We start from the raw sequence: 17048 nt of genomic DNA, 5'->3' as shown, positions 1-17048 counted from the left end.
GCTGTCAGCTTGTGTTGGTGCCGAGGCTGGAAGGATGGTTAGAACCATGGCCTGGGCAGGGGCCATCGTGAGACAGCACCCCATGTAAAGCATGCTCATGGAGGAGGGAAAACCCAAGCTTCCCTAGGAGGGGAGGGGCAGGTGTACCGAGAGGCGGAGGCCAGGGATGCTGAGATACCAGCAGGGAGCATGGCTGCAGTGAACACTCACTCTCCATTGAAGCCACACTCCTGTGTGCTCTGAACAGCACCCTCTGTGGCTTAATATGAATAGGTTCCTGCTACTTAAACCCAGCATAATCCACAAGAGACCATCAAAGATGGGACACTGTTGGACACTCGGAGTCACATGCCACAGGGGCCCCTAGCACCCTGCAGCCACCTGGCCCCATTCAGCCACCCCAACTCCCCCAACCATCCAGACACACACTGCACTTGCCCCATCAGGGACTGGTTCCAGGGACCCCCATGGACAGGGGTTCTTCCAACTCAACACCCAAACCACCTGCCTTTCTTTTTTGTGTGTGCAGAGGGTAACAGGGTGGGGGGGTGTGGTTTAAAACAAAAGCAAAAACACCCAAACCACTCCTTAACATTCACAAAATAGCTAATTCGCCAAACCTTCATTTTTGTCAATTTATTTAGAAAAAAATTAACATGGGCAAATGAGATACCTCAGTGTTACAACAGAGTATAGAAATGTCTAGCAATAGTCAAATAATTTGATCTTTAAATACAAAATAACCACATGAACACCTAATATACAGGTTTCATCTGAATACATATTTATTAGATAAATATTAGAGGTTGTCACATCATCTAACTACATACAGCTTTGCAAGACTAGAAATCACAATTAGTTTTTTGACCAGTTTAAAGTATGAAATGATTGCATTGTACATACGATGTACAAAGACGATGATGGTTTCTGTGGGAGTTACTTCAGGCTGCACTGGTGGGTGTGTTTATGTGTGTACGTGTGAATCACCTGTGATCATGATATCAAAAATTATACAAAGTATGCATTTGGTTACAATTTTCTTCTGAAATCCCCGTTTCTTTTCATTATTTCCATAGCACCCTAAAAATACACAGGTGGCAGGACTAGTACACTGAAGCTAAATAGTACATGTAGGTAAAATAAAAACAGAACAAAAACCCCTTTCCACTCAGGGTCAGAGTATATTACATGAGCGAGAGAGACAGACGTGGAGAACTCACAAATGCTATAACCAACAGGATCTAGTTTTTCCACATGATGGAGTTCCAAGCTTTTTTTGTTTTGTTTCGCAAAATAAAAACAATACACATTCCAAGAGAAATGAATGCATCTGTTGACACGTCTCTATTTCTCATTTACATATGTACACACGTCCCTTGAGTCGCTGCTGTTGACATGGCCCTGTGTGGACGGGTCAGGCCCAAGGCCCGTTGGGAGCAGACCTGTAGCTCTCTGGGGGGTCAGGGCTTCCATTAGGGAGAAAGTATTAGCAGTTTCTTAAAAAATAAAATGGCTACAGGGAACATGATACATGGATAAAGCTTCAAACCAAGAAGATGGGGGTGATTGCCTGTACTTGGCCCTTCCCGCCTGTCTGCTGGCTCCCTGTCCATCTTGCAGAGTGGCGGCAGAAACATGCCTATGGGCCAGGTGGATGCTTGGCATGGAAAAGTGGCTTGCAGAGGCCTCGTTTTTGCTGAGGTTACTTATGGCTCCAAGTAGTCGTCCGAAAGGATCAGGGAAGGATCTCTTCAGAGTTCAGGACCATCTCTGCTTATGGGCGTTGTCTACCTGCACCTGTCACAACCTGGGGCTTGCTCCCGCCCCAGGTGCCTCTGCACCTCCCTCACACCCTGGCCTGGCTCCCAGAGCACTCCGGAAGAGCTTGTCTCCAGACTGCAGGCTGCAGGCACCACGCACGGTTCAGAGCCGGCCGGAAGGGAAGCTCTGGGCCGAGCTTGCTGGTGTAGGCTTGCTGGAGAGGGGACCCAGGAAATCTGCCTCAGGTGCTGAGCCCAGGGATAGTTGCAGGAGGTGCCCGGGGCCTGGGCTGCAGGGAGCATCTCGACTCTCTGCACTGGAAAGCTGTGGATCCACCTGTGAGCAGAGTGTGGACACACCCTGATAAGAACCAGAATGAATCCCAGGTCTTTCTGGGGCAAAGTATCAAGGCAAGAAGCAAGAACTCCTAAGGAAGGCATCTGTAAGTCTGTCTGGAGCTTAATTTCCAGATGGTCTGACACAGGGCGTGGCCACTTGCCAGGCCACAGACACTGGGCAAGGGTGGCCATATGCTACCTGGCGTTGGCTTGTCCCTGCCAGCTGACTGACGGATGGCTCTAAACAGCCGGCTGCCCGGTCTTCCAACTCCCAGCACAGCCGCCCATTCTGTTCGCCCCTTCAACTGTACAAATAGCCCTGGTTGCTTTTTTTGTTTTTGTTTAAAAAAAAAAGAAGACTCGGTCTTTGTCATTGAGTCTAGGTATTTTAAAAACACCAGCAAAGGCTATAACCAGGTCATGAAAATGCTGAATATTATCAAAGACGATACTAAAATATTCACAAAGATATTTACAAAAGCGATTCTTAAAATAATTGATTTGCATACTGAACAACACGCTATTTGAAAAAACCTCGACGACAACGGGACAAAGGAAAAAAAGGGGCCGGGGCAATGGCAGCTTTCCTACAGAAAACCTTGTGCCATCTGGGACAGTGACTGGAAGTCAACAGCTGGGGCCACCTTTCCGGTAAAACCCACAGAGGAGTGCTGGGGACCACCCACAGCGGACGGGAGAGCAGGAAAGGGCCCCAGGCAGCAGCTAGGAAGGGCGTAAAGAATTTACAGATGGGACCCCAGTGACGGGACAACCTGGCACCACCCTAGGCCATGTGGCTCACGGGGCACAGACCAGCCTGAAACAAAGTGAACACAGGACAGGCTCCCCAGGAGGCCCTGGAGAGTGGTAAGCCAGATGGAGCAAAGCGGTGGAGGGAAGGCCAGAGGCTGCTTTTGCTTGAGTGAGCAGGAGTGTGGGGTGAGATTGTGATGGTGGAGGAGTGCAGGCAGGGGGGGCTGGCAGCCAAGGGCAGTGTCTGGGGCACACGCCCCCCTCCCCCCCCATGCCTGCAGGTACATACTGGTGCACATGGCCATGGCCTGGGCTGCAGCCGGGGGCAGCTTGGAGCACATGGACAGAGGGAGGGGCTGGACAGACACCATTGCCCTGGGCTCCGGTTTCTGCACCTCCCTGGCCTTTCCACGCACTGCCCTTGCCATCTGATTGGACAAAGAGAACTAGGACACAGAGGGAAGTGGGTGTCCCAAGGAAGTCTTGGAGAGGTGGCAGAAGAGGGACTAGGAGAAAAACAGAACAGACGGAGAGAAATGGTTTGCTTGCTGTCCAAGCGCAACGTTCTTTTTCTCCAGGTGACTTCATAGCTTTAAATTGTTGCTGTTTAAAAAGAGAGTGGCTTGGAGCAAAGTTAGAAGTTGCCGCTCCTGTTTGATTCTGATAGGTTATATGCCTGCGCCCCCCCAACCAAGGGCACAATCACTTTGGTTGGGTGCACACCTGCTCTCTCTGTTCCCCAAGCCTGGGCCCTGTCTGAGCTTGGAGGTGGAGCCTCAGAGACGTCCTGGCTCAGAAGATGTCCTGGCCCTCTTTCCCACCAGTCCCCAAGCAGGAATGGCAGACCCCCTCTCAAACACAGAATCTTGTCCTTTTTCTCTGCTTTCTGAGAGTGTGTTTACGGGGTATCTTGGCTTATAGGTCAGGGGTCAAACCGATGACCCCTGGCCCCCGAGAGACGTTGTCTTTCCCAGAGGTTTGTGCTTTTCTGTGGTGGGTGGTGGTGGGCGGGCTGGTCTCACTGCCACCAACTGCCAGTGCTCCTCCAAGGCTCGGGGCCCATGCTGGGGCCCGGGGGCCTTCACAGGCTCCACAGTCACTGGAGGGAGGCTCTGGACCAGGAAGCAGGGAGGCAGGGTTACAGTCTAGAAGATGGAAGAACCTTGGGGACACTGGAAGGTCATCTGGAATCGGCACACGCGGAGGGACCGGGAAGCCGCATCGGCGTGTGCCCTCTTACCGGGCTGGTTCCTCTCGGGAGGGTGGTCTTCAGGCCTGCGCTGGGCATGGGCCCAAGTCCAGGGTGTGCAGGCGGGACGTGGGCTCCAGACCCACACAGCCTTCCCGGCGCACCCTCCCTACCCCTCTGTTCTGAGAGGGCTGCAGCGGGGGAGGGCTCCCCGCCCCATAGCCCGTGGCTCTGGTGCGGGGCAGTCTGAGGGCACAGGCTCCCAGGTGGAAAAGTGTGTTGGGTAGGTGGGGTAGGACGCAGAGTGTGGAGGGATGGCCCCGACCGGGTGGCCCTCAGTTGTTCTCAAATAGAGACAGGAGGTCATCGTTACTATTGCTCGGCAGGTCAGGGGGGTCCAGATAAGACAGGAGCTCGTCAGGATTTGTGAGTTCGGGAAGGAGCTGGAAAAGAAGGAGTAACGAAGTTCAGATGAAGTGTGCCTGAGAGGCAGGCCCCGGGTGAGGAATGCAGGGGCGCCCTGGCCCGTCCCCCTCCGCCTGCCTCTCAGGACCCTAGCCAAAAAAAGGGGAAGAGAACAGCCTTGGGCCTGGGCCTGCCAGGTATCCCCACACACACCCCGGCCACTGCACCGAGTGTGGGGCACCCCCATGCTCATTTCAAGCCTTGGGATCGGGACTCGCAGCCCACCAGCTAAGGCCTGAGCAGGGCTGACCCTTTTCAGGCATGGACTTCAGCCCTAAGCTGGGAAGGCCCCATGGCAGGTCACTTGGGCCTCCCAGCTGAAATCACATGCTTCACGTGTAAGCACAAGGAGGTGGGCTGGTGGGAAGGCGGGAAGGCAAGTGGTTCCTGCACCCCCCTACCCACCATCCCTCTCTCAAGGGCTCGTCGCTCCTTGGTGAGCCTGTGGCTGGCTGGCAGCCATCCTTCCCTGTGGCCCCGGAGGGGCTGCAGACTGTCCCTACCCTCTACTGAGATATCCTTGGAGTCTGTCACATGGGGAGCCTTATGCATCTAAAAGCAGCCCCACTGGCCTGGTCTGAGGGGGAACACTGGGCAAGGACCTGAGATGGCTGCACAGTGAGTGAGTCCTAGCTAGCACAGAGCTCCTCTGATGGTGCTGGGGCAGATGCTGACAGAGCAGGGCTGGGGGTGAAGAACAGCCTCCTCCCGGAGTCTGGCACCAGCTCTGTGGTAGGCATGGGCGGGGCCGGTGCTTGGTCCCATCCCACCAGCCCCGTCCAGCAGCCCAGCCCCATCATCCAGGGTGACCCCCACCATCTTCCAGACCTCAGGGTAGGAGCCCTGGCACCTCTGCTGTCCATGCTGGCCTGCAGCCCCTGGCTGTGACCCAAGGCTGCCCCTCTGCCCCCACCTTCTGTCACCCACATGGGGGCCTCTCGGAGTGAGCGATGGAGCAAGCGGAAGCAGGGCATGGACAACACGCGGACAAGAAAACCGGAGACAGACACACACCAGCGAGGCAGACAGACGGCCTCTCCCTCCAGCCCTCCCTGCCCGGGCCAGAGAGGCAGACACAGAAACCGCAAGCTCACCATCAGGGGAGGGCAGGGACCCTCCTGTGCTGCGCGAGGGACCCTGCAGGGCTTGGGTCAGAAGGTGGGTCAGGGCTGGGGTTCAGGGCTATGGCCAAAGGGACTGGGGGACAGGAGCCAGCAGGGTGGGGACCCTCAGTGGTGACACTTCCCCATCATGGGGCTTCCTGGTCTGGAGCCAGGTCTGGCTGAAGCCCTCCCACCGCCCACCCACCTCCTCCCCTCGGGGCCTCGAGCCCTCACACCCACCCCTTCTTTCGGGCAGGTCCCGGCGCCAGGCCTAGCCCCAGGCCAAGGCGAGTGGCGACCCCAACTTACATCCAGCGAAGGCTCCGGCATGTCGGACGCTCCCTGCGCTCCGGCCTGACCCTCTAAGGCTGAGGAGGGGTTAAAGGTCAGGTCGCTGTGTGGATGGCTGCTGGGAGCGGCCTGTGGCGGCTGCCGGGGAGGCTGGGAAGGAGGAGGAGGAGGAGCCCCACTGTGATGTAATGGAGGCCCTGACTGGCTGCTGGGGTGTGGTACGTGCAAACCTTGTTGTATGGAGGGGTGGGGCTGGTCAGAGCTGCCAGCGTGTGGCATCTGTGGAGGAGGAGAGAGCGGGAGAGAAGAGAGGTGAGGTGAGGAGGCACGGCAACGATGCCTGGAGAAAATGAAACCCAACACAACCAGGAAGTCACAACCCCCGAAACGTGGCCACCCGGTACGAGGCTGAATGTTGTTTCTGGGCAGAGAAACAAAGAAAAATTTCTCCCCCAAAACCGCCCATCGGGGAGGCTGCAGGGGGATGGCGGGGACCTCTCGGGCCACGTGGAGCCCCAGGAGGTGGGGAGGGCTTCGACACAAGCACAGACACGGGGAGCTGGGCCTGGGCTCCCCCAGGCCCCTCCACCTCCCCGCCCAGACAACGAACAACAGCAAGGGCAGGATGGAAAAGCAGAATGGGCATGTTCCGGGGAGCGGGAGGCAGGAGGGCGGCTGCCGCAGCGTGGTGCAGACCCCAAGCTGGGCGGCAGAGAGCAGACACAGACAGACAGCATTGGGCGGGCGTGCGGCTCAGGACTGGGTCTGCACCTCCCAAGTGGGCCCTGGGCAGGGGTGATGCTGGGCACGAAGTGCCCTTCGCCTTCTGCCAGCCCGAAGTGTGGAGCAGCTGGGGCCTTGGAACAAGCCCTGCAGCCCGCGTGGAATTTGGCTGTCAGAGAAGCAGGGCTGGGTGGGCACCTGGCCAGCCAGGGGCATCTTCCCACCCTGCCAGACCCTTTTCCTAGACATCCCACTTGGTCAGCACCAGCCCTCAAAAACACAGGGTTGTGAGGGAGGCGGGCACCTCCGGGACTCCAAGGACAAGGAGACTGAGTGACGGTTCACCAATGGTGGGTGTCTTGCTGAGGGTGAGGCTGGCGGTGCCTCTCTAACAGATGAACTAGAGGACTCGCACCCTCCTGTGGGCACGTGCACTGAAAACTGGGCTGTCTGTGGGCGGGTGGGTGAGATGTGAACATTCCCCTGCTAGCCTGTTTGCTGTCCCAAGCAGACCCTCCTTCAAAGTGAAAGGCCGGGGAATCCTCGCAGACCAAGCCCTGATCCCACTGCAAGCATCCCTGACAGCCCCCAGCCCCACTTTCGTTCTGCCAGTGAGGGGGGCTCACGGATGCTCCAGGTGCTCCACTGGAACAGCAGCCTGGCACATGCTTCCTTGGTCTTTTCGTCCCCTCACCCTGCCCCATCCTGGGGCGGCCACACAGAACACACTGACATGTTCTTCCTGTGTGCATTTAGAATTTGCAGCCACACCATCCTCGGTCTTTGCCCATTCCCAACTTCCTCTTCCTGTTTCTCCTAAAACTGCTTCCCAGGCCTTGCTATGGGTCGGTCTCTGCCCACGGTCCAGGTGGCCCCTTCTCAGGGTGCAGGGCCCCAACCCCATGTGGCCTTAGGGAGCACAGTGCCCTTCCAGTCCAAGCCCCAAGAATGAGATGACCTCGCAACCGTGGTGCTGGAGACCTTGGGAGACCCGTTTATGAGACACATACAAGAGGCTGGAGGAATGGGCCACCACCCATGGTCAGTGAGAGGCCAGCTTGGGGCTCCCACTCCTGTTGACGCCCTCAGTGCCCACCCTGGGAGAGCGGGGAGGGGCTCCACACTCCAGCTGTGCAGCCCAGCTCAAGACAGACAGTCCCTGGATCTTCAGAGGCAACTGTGCCCCTCGTCTTCGTATCTGGCTGGAATGTCTCCGGCATGGAGGGGCAGGTGCTGTTGAAGCACTGCTGACACACCTGTCAACCTGCCACCAAGTCTGGGCAGTCTGTGGGGGCAGCGGCATCTGGTTGGAGCGCTCTGGCCAGTTTCTGTGGGCATGGCAGTGCCTCCCAGCCTTGGGCTCAGCTGGGGGTGTGGCTGCCTCCACCTGGGCAGGTGTGGTAGAAGTTTACCTGTGACTGCCCAGCTCCACCGGCCTGGCACATCTGCACTTCCAGGTCTGCTTGCCCTCTAGTGAAAGCTCAGAAATGGAGGACAGGACCATCTAGAGAGCATCTTAAGGAGCTCTGAGGTCAATTCACAGGCTCAGATCCCGCCACACAGAATGCAGGCAGCGGGGCTCACAGAAGGCAGGAGAAAGCTTGGTTGTCAAGGGGAAATAGATGGCATTCCCACTCCATATTCCAGTGTTAGGAACTGTGAGGGCGCAGGATGTGTGTGTGTCGGGGGGTGTGATTTTGGTGTCTTCTGGGTGTGGGATGCCCTCAGGGCCCAGGAAAGAAGCCCCCAGAAATCACAGGCCCCATGGGGCAGAGAGTAACTTTGAAAAACTTGGCCAAAGCTCTACAAAGCATCTATTTCCGATTTGGACTCCTGGGGTCCTGAGGGAAAGTTGCTGCTCCCTCACCTAGAGTCCTGAGGCAATTCCATGTCAGGTGTGTGGAAGACAGTATAATCCAGAGGCTCCTTCCTGTGCAGGCCACCCAAGCCCACTGCCAAACACTGGCAGGACCCCGGGCCCTCTCCCTGGCTGGTGTGGCCCAGGACCCACAGCCACGTGCTCGGCGATGGCCCTTCCTCCCCAAGATGAGAGCCCAGAATGACTGAGATCTCAGACACACCACTTCAGCCACTGGAGGCTTCAGTTTCTCCAAACCCCAACTGTTCTTCCTGTACCCACGCACTGCCAGGAGTTTTGCTCCATTAGCACAAGGCCTGTCTGTCTTGCTTACACCTGTCACATGGCCTGCACAGAGCACAGCTCAGAAAACACTTGTTAAAATGAGTGGAACCACGTGGCACTCACTGGATGACGACTCCAGGGGACAGAAGGGCCTCCTGCCACTGCCACTGGGGCCACAGGAAGGGAGGGCCTGTGGACAGCACAGGACACCTTACCCCACCAGGGACATCCTCAGCCACACAGGGCATATGTCAATAAGTGTGAAACAGAACGAGAAGTGAATGCTCTTCAGATAATCAGACTTCCTAGCATTTCTTTTGTTGGAGGTGGTAATACCCTGAATTCAGATCCTTGGAGAATAAGTGCCTGGGTTTGGGACAAAAGTCGAGGTGGCTGGAACCATGTTAGGTGAGTGTAAGAGTGTGCAAGTGGGAGAAGGAGAGGGCTGATGGCGTGTGCTGGGTAGTGGCGAGTGCATGCACGTGTGTGTGTGTATGCATGGGGTGGTGAGTGTTTGGGGAAGAGCATGAAGCTTCCCCCATCTCCAGAGAATCCGAAATCCTAGGTAAAACAGCCAAGTCTAAGGACACTGACAGGCCACGACCTAGCCTCAGTCAGACCCCTCCTATTCCCTTCTGAGCCCACACACCCAATTCTTCATCCTCCGCCTTGCCTGGGAGGGAACAGGGTATCCAGATCCCAAGGCATCAAAACCCCAAAGGCTGGGGAAGAGGATGGGGTGAGGAGGAGGTACTCACAGTTTCCTGCATGGGGTGGCTGAGGGGTTTCTCGAGGGCGGCCATGTTGTTGGGCATGTCCGGGGGGTGGGAGAGCTGGGGGGGCCCGTGCATGAAGTCATTCATGGATGTCCCTCCAGGGTTCCCGTGGGGGAAGTCAAAATTGCCATGGCCTTGGTAGTTGTTGCCTAGGAAGGGATGAGATGGGGAGGGGAGGGGGTCATCCAGAGGGATAGTGGCCACCCCCAGGGAACAGAGAGTGTGTAAAAATACAAGCCAACTCCTTTTCCTCTTGCGAGGCTGCAGTCGGTCATGGCAGCCTGAGGCTTCTGGGCTGTAAGATAGAGCAGCCATGCAGCCTTGTCCCATGGTCTGTGGTACCCCAGGGGATGTGCTGCCCTTACTGCTATGGAGGAGGGGGCAGAGTGGGAGAAAGGGGGCAGGCCAGGCTCCTGTGGGGAGTGGGGGACACGGCCTGAGCCTATAGCAGACCTGCTGAGCTACTCCCCAGTGTGGGTCCTTTTCATACACAGCAAGCCCCAGGTCCAGAGTGGGTGCATGTTCTGCCAAGCCCACAAAGAAAGCTGCAGCAGACTCAGGATGACACCCGCAGAAGCCAGCTGTTCCGCCTCCCTGGTCACTGTGCCCTCCACCATGTGGAGATGGCAAGGGACAGAGGATCAGCAGGCTGGGAGGCTTGGCCCTTGGCACACTGTGGGAGTTTGGCTAGGTGGCCTAACCTCACTGGGCCTCTCATGGGGACCTAAGATCAGGGATCCCAGGGGGAGCTACCACCCAGTGGGGGGTATTTTCCAGGAATCAGTGGCAGTAGGGGTAAAACTTGGTCTGGGCAGCCGGGAGCATAAGGGCCAGTGGGTGACCTTGGTGGCCAAAGGCCGAGGCTCCAGGAACCTGGACTCTGTCCCTAGGAGGGCGGGAAAGTTGCAGGGAAATGTAGATATCACGGAAAAAACAGGGGAGGGCGTAAGGCCAAGAACTCGGGGTGGGTGTGTGCTGCCAGCAGCCCCAGAGGAGATTGGCTGGGAAGAGGCAGCAGTCATATCTCCCACCAGGGTCATATCTCCCACCAGGGCAGGCTCTGAAGCCCCTGGGCTAGGCCCATGTACCCTCAAGTCTAGCAAACTGGGAATTGTTTATTGGGGGATGTGTTACTTCTCTCTCTTCAACCACACCCCTGACCCCTGCCACCATCAGCACAGAAACTCTGTGCCCCTGCAGGGACTTGGGGCTGCCCTCCTTCTCCCTTCCTCCCTGCCTGGCATCACCCACCTTGGCTGCTGTAGTCGTTGGCGTTGGTGCCCCCCGGGGGAGGTGGGAGGGGGTAGGGGGACGGGCCGGGACCCAGGGCTGCGATCATCTCCATGACATTGGGCATGATCATCTGGCTGGGACTCATGGTCTTGAACCGCTTGGAGGGGATGCCATCAGGGTCGTCCTTGATGTGTAAGTCCGACTTGATGGGCACTGGTCGCCAGCTGCACGTGGGATCGATGGTGACCTCTTCAAACTCGGAGCTGGGGGAGGAAAGGTGGCAGAGCTGAGGCTCTGGGGTGCCTGGCTTTGGGCATAAAAGCACCTCCAACTTGGACAGACACCAAGGTGACCTTGTTGAGGCCCCTGCCCCCACTCTCACCACACTATGGACAAGGCGGAAGCCTGGCAGGGATTTCTCTATATATGTTTGACATATGGGGAGACTGAGGCTAGAAAAGCAAGTGGCTGGGCACAGGGCAGCTGGCCTCAAGGGCTCCCTCGTGGGGAGCAGCAGGTGGAGGGTCGGGGCGGGGCACTGTCAGCCTCCTGCTGTGGCTGGCTTTCATGCTTTCTGGGAAGTTCATTTGTCCCCAGATCCAGTGGCCCCCAAGGGTAAGGGACAGAGAGGTGGGGGATGTGGGTCACGGTCTGCTGGCCTGGGAGGGGAGGGCTGTGTCAGGGCTATCCACCTGCTCACCTTGCTCTAATCCAGGCCTCGTCCCCTCCCACCCCCTGCCCCTTGCTGGGGCCCCACTTACTGTTGGATGGCATTCAGGATTCCCCACATGTACTGATCCACCTCCAGGCCCTCCAGCAGAGCGGTTTTACTGGAAAAGGAGACGGGGAGCTTGGCCTCTGCTCCAGGACCCAAGGAGGTGGGGGCACAGCCCATCCACCTCAGTGTCAGTGGGGTCCCACCCTTGCTTCTGGTTACTACTGGAGGCACAAGAGAGGGGGACTCTGACCGCGTGATACCAAGGGACCACCTGGAGCCCCCATAACCTGAGCCCCTCTGCCATGTTTGGGTTCTGGTTTGCTTTTAGGGCAGGTGGAGGTTGGGGGTAGCTGGCCCCTCCCCTCTGTGGTTGGGGGATGGGGGAAGCCCCCACCGGGGTGGGCATCACTCACTTGCACACAGGACACCTCCAGGTCCCTCTCTCACAATTCAGCTGCAGGTATGACTCCAGATCAAAGCACTGCAGACAGACAGACAGACAGACAGACAGACAGACAGACAGACACAGGTGAGACCAGGACTGTCAGAAACTGCCTAGATGTGCCTCAAGGACCCTTGGAATAACTACCCCACCAGAGAGAAAGATAGGCTGTGGGAGAAACCCAGGGCTGGGGCTGGGTGGAGTGAAAGCAATGCTACCTTTCTACCACGCAGAGTCCTTATGCCTCCACCCCAGCATCCCTCACACCACCTCCCATGCCCCAAATGACCCTGTGCCTAAAGCCTTCCTGGTCCCCACCCCAGCTGACTCTCACTGTTTTTTGCCCTGTAATAGCCCCTTTCAAAGAGGCCAGGGGTAGCCCCTTCAGCCCAGCCCAGGCACCGAAGACAAGTCTGATCAAGTTCATCGATCCGTATCAGATAGATAAAGTGACCAGAGCATCCTCTTGCCCACAGCATTCTTTGGGAGGGAGGAGGGGAATCTCCTGTCCCACTGCACCCTCAGGACCAGCTGCAGGTGACAGCCCTGGGCCCCTTCTGCATGCCCACCACACCCAGGTTCCAGAGGACGGCTCCTTGTTCTTCCAGGCTGGGCTGCCCATGTTCACTCATTGCTCTGTCACTGCCTGCTCAGACTGGGACTGCCACTCACGCCAGGGCTACTTCCTGAACACTGGCCAGATGCAAGGCCCTGGACGGAGGCATGAACTGGACAGTGGTATCCCTGCTCTTGGGCCCCCAATCAGCCCTGCCATGTGTGTGGGACTTCCAGCTGGCATCTGCCATCTGCCAGGGCAGGGGCTGTCCAAACCCATTTCTGTAGCCCCTTTGGCCTTAAGCACACAGAAAAGATGCTCAAAGATAAATGATGGCTGAAATTAATGAGTGATGCCAGCTGCTGATCTCCATGACGTCCTTCAGGACAGTGTTTGGACAGGCCCTGTTGCCCGTCTGCCTACCCCTCACCATCCCAGCCAGAGTCTAGGTGGCTTGCTGAAGCTGTGCTTTCTGGGGCCACTCACCTGGACATGCTTGCAATCGTGTCCTCGAGCAGGCAGCTGGATGCGCCGGAATGTGATGGGGCACTTCAGAGACACCTTGATGGCCGTCTGCTCCACCCCATCCTCCCCGTTGAGGGTCGTGTTGCCCGAGGAGGCAGCCACGCTGCTGAAATTCCGCTTGACTGCGGGGCAGGAGGCACAGACAGGTGAGGATGGCAAGGCAGTCCTGGTCCTCCTCCCAGCCCACACCAAACACTGAGAGGGCCCATAGTGTGGCAGTCATAGGGCTGGGTGCCCGGGCTGCTGTCTCCATGTGGGACACGTGTGGTGTGTGTGTGCCCGAGGAGGTGGCTGTGGCAGTTCCCCTATCTCTGCAGAGCAGGCCCTGCCTTCGTGAGGAAGGGGGATGTCTGCAAAGCTCATGGAAAGTCATTATGGCACTCCTCTGATTTACTGGGTCAGTGAAAAGCCCCCTCAGGCACTCCTGCACTTCACTCTGCACATGTGGAAATGGAAACGGACAGCTGCCTGCTGGAATCCCAGGGCTCAGGGCAGCAATGTGAAGAGTGGCCCTGTACCTCTTGCACAGGGCCCCTGAGTCCACACCCGGAGTCTCCTTCAAAGGGGACTCCAAGCCAAGTCCCTCCATCCCAATTTTTTTTTTTTGGCAGTGTCTGGCTGTGTCGCCCAGGCTGGAGTGTGGTGGCTTGATCATGGCTCACTGCAGCCTCGACCTCCCCAGCTCAAATGAATTCTCCCACCTCAGCCTTCTGAGCAGCTGGGACCACAGGCACAAGCCACCACGCCTGGCTAATTTTTAATTTTTCTGTAGAGACAGGCTCTCACTATGTGGCCAGGCTAGTCTTGAATTCCTGGACTCCCACCTCGGCCTCCCAAAGTGCTAGAATTACAGGCATGAGCCATGGTGCCCAGTCCTCTCCTGAGTTTAAGCATAAGCTGGCCAGGTGTGGTGGCTCATGCCTGTAATTCCAGCACTTTGGGAGGCCGAGGTGGGCGGATCGCGAGGTCAGGAGACAGAGACCATCCTGGCTAACAGGGTGAAACCCTGTTTCTACTAAAAATATAAAAAAATTAGCCGGGCGTGGCTGGGTGCGGTGGCTCGCGCCTGTAATCCCAGCACTTTGGGAGGCCGAGGTGGGTGGATCATGACGTCAGGAGATTGAGACCATCCTGGCTAACATGGTGAAACCCTGTCTCTACTAAAACACAAAAAATTAGCCGGGCATGGTGGTGGGCGCCTGTAGTCCCAGCTACTCGGGAGGCTGAGGCAGGAGAATGGCGTGAACCTGGGAGGCAGAGCTTGCAGTGAGCCGAGATCGTGCCACTGCACTCCAGCCTGGGTAACAGAGCGACATTCCCTCTCAAAAAACAAAACAAAACAAAACAAAACAAAACAAAAAGCATGAGCTGTTGAAGTAGGGAGGCCAATCTGGAATCCACCCTCCATGGCTTCTGCCTGATGAAGATCTCCTCTTCTCTAAATCCTCTCATCTTTTAAAGGCCTGGCCTAGGTCATCACCTCCTCCAGGAAGCCTGCTTCCTGACATTTTGTTTTAATCTGCCTCATGTCCTGTGCTGCTATTGCAGGTATGCCTGTTCTGGCTCCCAAGCTGGACTGCCAGCTCTTCCACACAAGGCAGGTCCCAGAACTCCCACCAGCCCTTATGGCACCCAGCTTCTCTGATCATGACAATAGCCCCAGGAGGAGGGCATGAGCCTCAGGATGGGGCGTGCTCAGGGACACTCCAGGCCCGGTGGTGACATGCACGGAGGCAAAGGTCAGTTCCAGGTGAATGGTGACTGCTTCTCAGTCCCAAACTCAGGCGGGGATGGAGTCTGGCCCTCACCCCTGTCCCCACCCTGACTCACTTTTCGTGATACAGTGCTCTGCGGGCAGGAGGCGCTTCTTGAGGAGTCCTTGCAGCACAGAGCGGACGGAGGGCCGGTGTACCAGCTGCAGCACGAAGAGGTGGGACTGCGGGGGGAGAGCACTCAGTTCCTGTGCACTGTCCCCATACCCCGCCCTGCCTGCAGCCTCAGCAGCCCTAGACTGCACCCAAGATCCCACAGCCGGCCTAGGAGGCTCCCCCAGGGTGTGTCCTGGGACTTGTGAGCCTGAGCACTACTCCGGAAAGGCTGCCTCTGCTGCAGATCGACAAGGTGGACTTTGACACTAAAATACTCCCTGGATGAGGTTATAGGACACAAGGCTTTAGGCCTGGGTCCCACTTTGCTTTCTAACCTCCCCTACCACTGCCTTCCCATCATGTGTCCTTAGCCCTTCCTGCCAGGGTGCTCATCCCTCGATTCACTCCTCCAGGAAGCCTTCCAGAACTGCACATCCCAAACATCCACCCATCAGCCGCCTCACTCTGACAGTTGTGCAGCCTCACACAGCACATCACATTCCCCAGCCAGAATGGGATGTGCTGCCCAGGTCTATGACCCCTATCTCTGTGTAGCCTCCATGCCCCTAAGCTCACAAGGGTGGATCAGAGTGTTTCCTTCTCCATGCCTCCACAGAGAGGCCAGTGGAGTGGGGCAGGCAATTTACTTCCACTGGGGCCTGAGCAAGCCCTGTGTGTTGGGCCCTGATCTTCAGGGGACATGAGGGTGGCTGAGAGCTGGTCCTAGGTAACAAGTCACAGGTTGGAAGGACCCCCATACGTGACTCTAAGACAAAAGGGTTGGGAAAGAAGGGAATGTGCTAACTCCAGGTTTGGGGGAGTTGGGTCTGGGGGAAAAGGTGCTGACAATGACAACTGCTAGTGAATAAGGCAAGCAGGACATGGCTTTGAGGAACACAGAACTGCACCAATGAATGAAGGGTAGGGAGGAGGGGCCAGGAGGGGTGAATCGGAAGCATGTGTGGAGAACAGACGGAGGCCGAGTGGCCAGGGGAAGAAGCCACGTCTGAAGCCAGGGCACAGTGGCTTTGAAGGCCCAATGGTTTGAAGGTTATTGAACAGGCCCTGGGCACAGGTAAGGGGACACTGTATCTTTGGTGGCTGTGGGCACAGGGGGTGGTGACCCAGGGACAAGGCTGAGGACCAGAGGGGGGCAGGGTATTCCACACTTCCACGCCGTGAAACAGGGCCTGCCCGTGCCACCGCTGCCCCTGGCCCACCACACTCACGCAGCAGCAGGCCGTGACGGTGATCTGGATGGTGTTGCGGCCCGGCTGGCACACATGCTTCAGGTGCAGGGGCTTGTGGGAGGTCTTGTTGTCGCCGCGCTCAATGGTGAGGGGCGTGGCGTTCACGCTGACCTGCACCGAGGCGGGCCAGTTGGTGTTCATCTGCCGGTCCTCGTGGTGGTAGCACTTGAACTGCAGCTCCAGGTCAGACCTAGGTGGGGAATGGGGGTGCTCAGGGCAGCTCTGCCAGGGAGCTGTCCATGGCCTCTGTGACCCCAAGCCAGGTCACATACCTCTAAACACACCACAACCTCCGAGACCCTCAGGACCCCATCCCTGACCCCAGTGGTTCCCCCAGCCTGAGTTCTCTCCCATTCTGGATACTCCCTCTACACCCAAACTGCCCCCAAGACCCCCGCACACCAATCATTCCCGTCACACCCCACAGCTCTAGCTCCCATCTCCCTGGACTGTCCTCGCTGTAGGGGTCAACTCCTGGATCCCAGGACAGAGACAGAGGGGCAAATGAACAGGCACTCATTTGACAAGACCTGCTGTGAGGCCAGCCAAGCCCATCTCTAGACCTGCTGGGAGCTGTCCTCCCAGGCCACGGCCATTTCTGGTTCTGAGCACTCCCCAAGGAGGCGCCCCAGGACACAGCACTGAGGAGTGTCGGGAACCAGCAGTGACCACGTATGCGTGACAACCAAGCCAGGAGGAGGAGGCCTCCCAGGCCAGGACACTCCCAAGTAAGGAGCATGGGTGAGCAGGGTGCAGGCAGGCAGCACAGTGGTTTGTCCCGTGCCAGGGGCCTCTGTCCTCCTGCCTGAGCGTTGCAGCTCCTGTGTTCTCAACACCCACACCAGCTATCTGTGGCCACCTCACCCAGCCTGCTCAGCATGGTCAAAAAAACAGCAGGGGTGTGTGTGCACGTG

The 17048-nt window shown here is 57.4% G+C and overlaps 1 protein-coding gene across 6 annotated transcripts in view; it reads right to left on the bottom strand.

Moving 5' to 3' along the window:
- Positions 1–625: 625 nt before the first annotated feature.
- ZMIZ1 (zinc finger MIZ-type containing 1) overlaps positions 626–17048 on the bottom strand; it is a 245141-nt gene continuing 228718 nt past the window's right edge. For 5 of the 6 annotated variants that reach the window (XM_030797701.1, XM_030797704.1, XM_030797703.1 and 2 more), the window contains 9 exons: positions 16114–16324; positions 14847–14952; positions 12978–13138; positions 11907–11974; positions 11537–11605; positions 10794–11038; positions 9525–9691; positions 5919–6179; positions 626–4484 (listed from right to left, as the gene is read on the bottom strand). In XM_030797701.1, the coding sequence (XP_030653561.1) occupies positions 4377–4484; positions 5919–6179; positions 9525–9691; positions 10794–11038; positions 11537–11605; positions 11907–11974; positions 12978–13138; positions 14847–14952; positions 16114–16324 (1396 nt within the window). In that variant the 3' untranslated portion in view covers positions 626–4376. The remainder of the gene's footprint in view (positions 4485–5918; positions 6180–9524; positions 9692–10793; positions 11039–11536; positions 11606–11906; positions 11975–12977; positions 13139–14846; positions 14953–16113; positions 16325–17048) is intronic. The other variant, XM_030797705.1, reaches the window with a different exon arrangement.

The sequence above is a fragment of the Nomascus leucogenys genome, chromosome 18, assembly GCF_006542625.1.
Source record: "Nomascus leucogenys isolate Asia chromosome 18, Asia_NLE_v1, whole genome shotgun sequence".
Classification (NCBI taxonomy): Eukaryota; Metazoa; Chordata; class Mammalia; order Primates; family Hylobatidae; genus Nomascus; species Nomascus leucogenys.
This window is presented reverse-complemented; position numbering and strand designations above follow the sequence as displayed.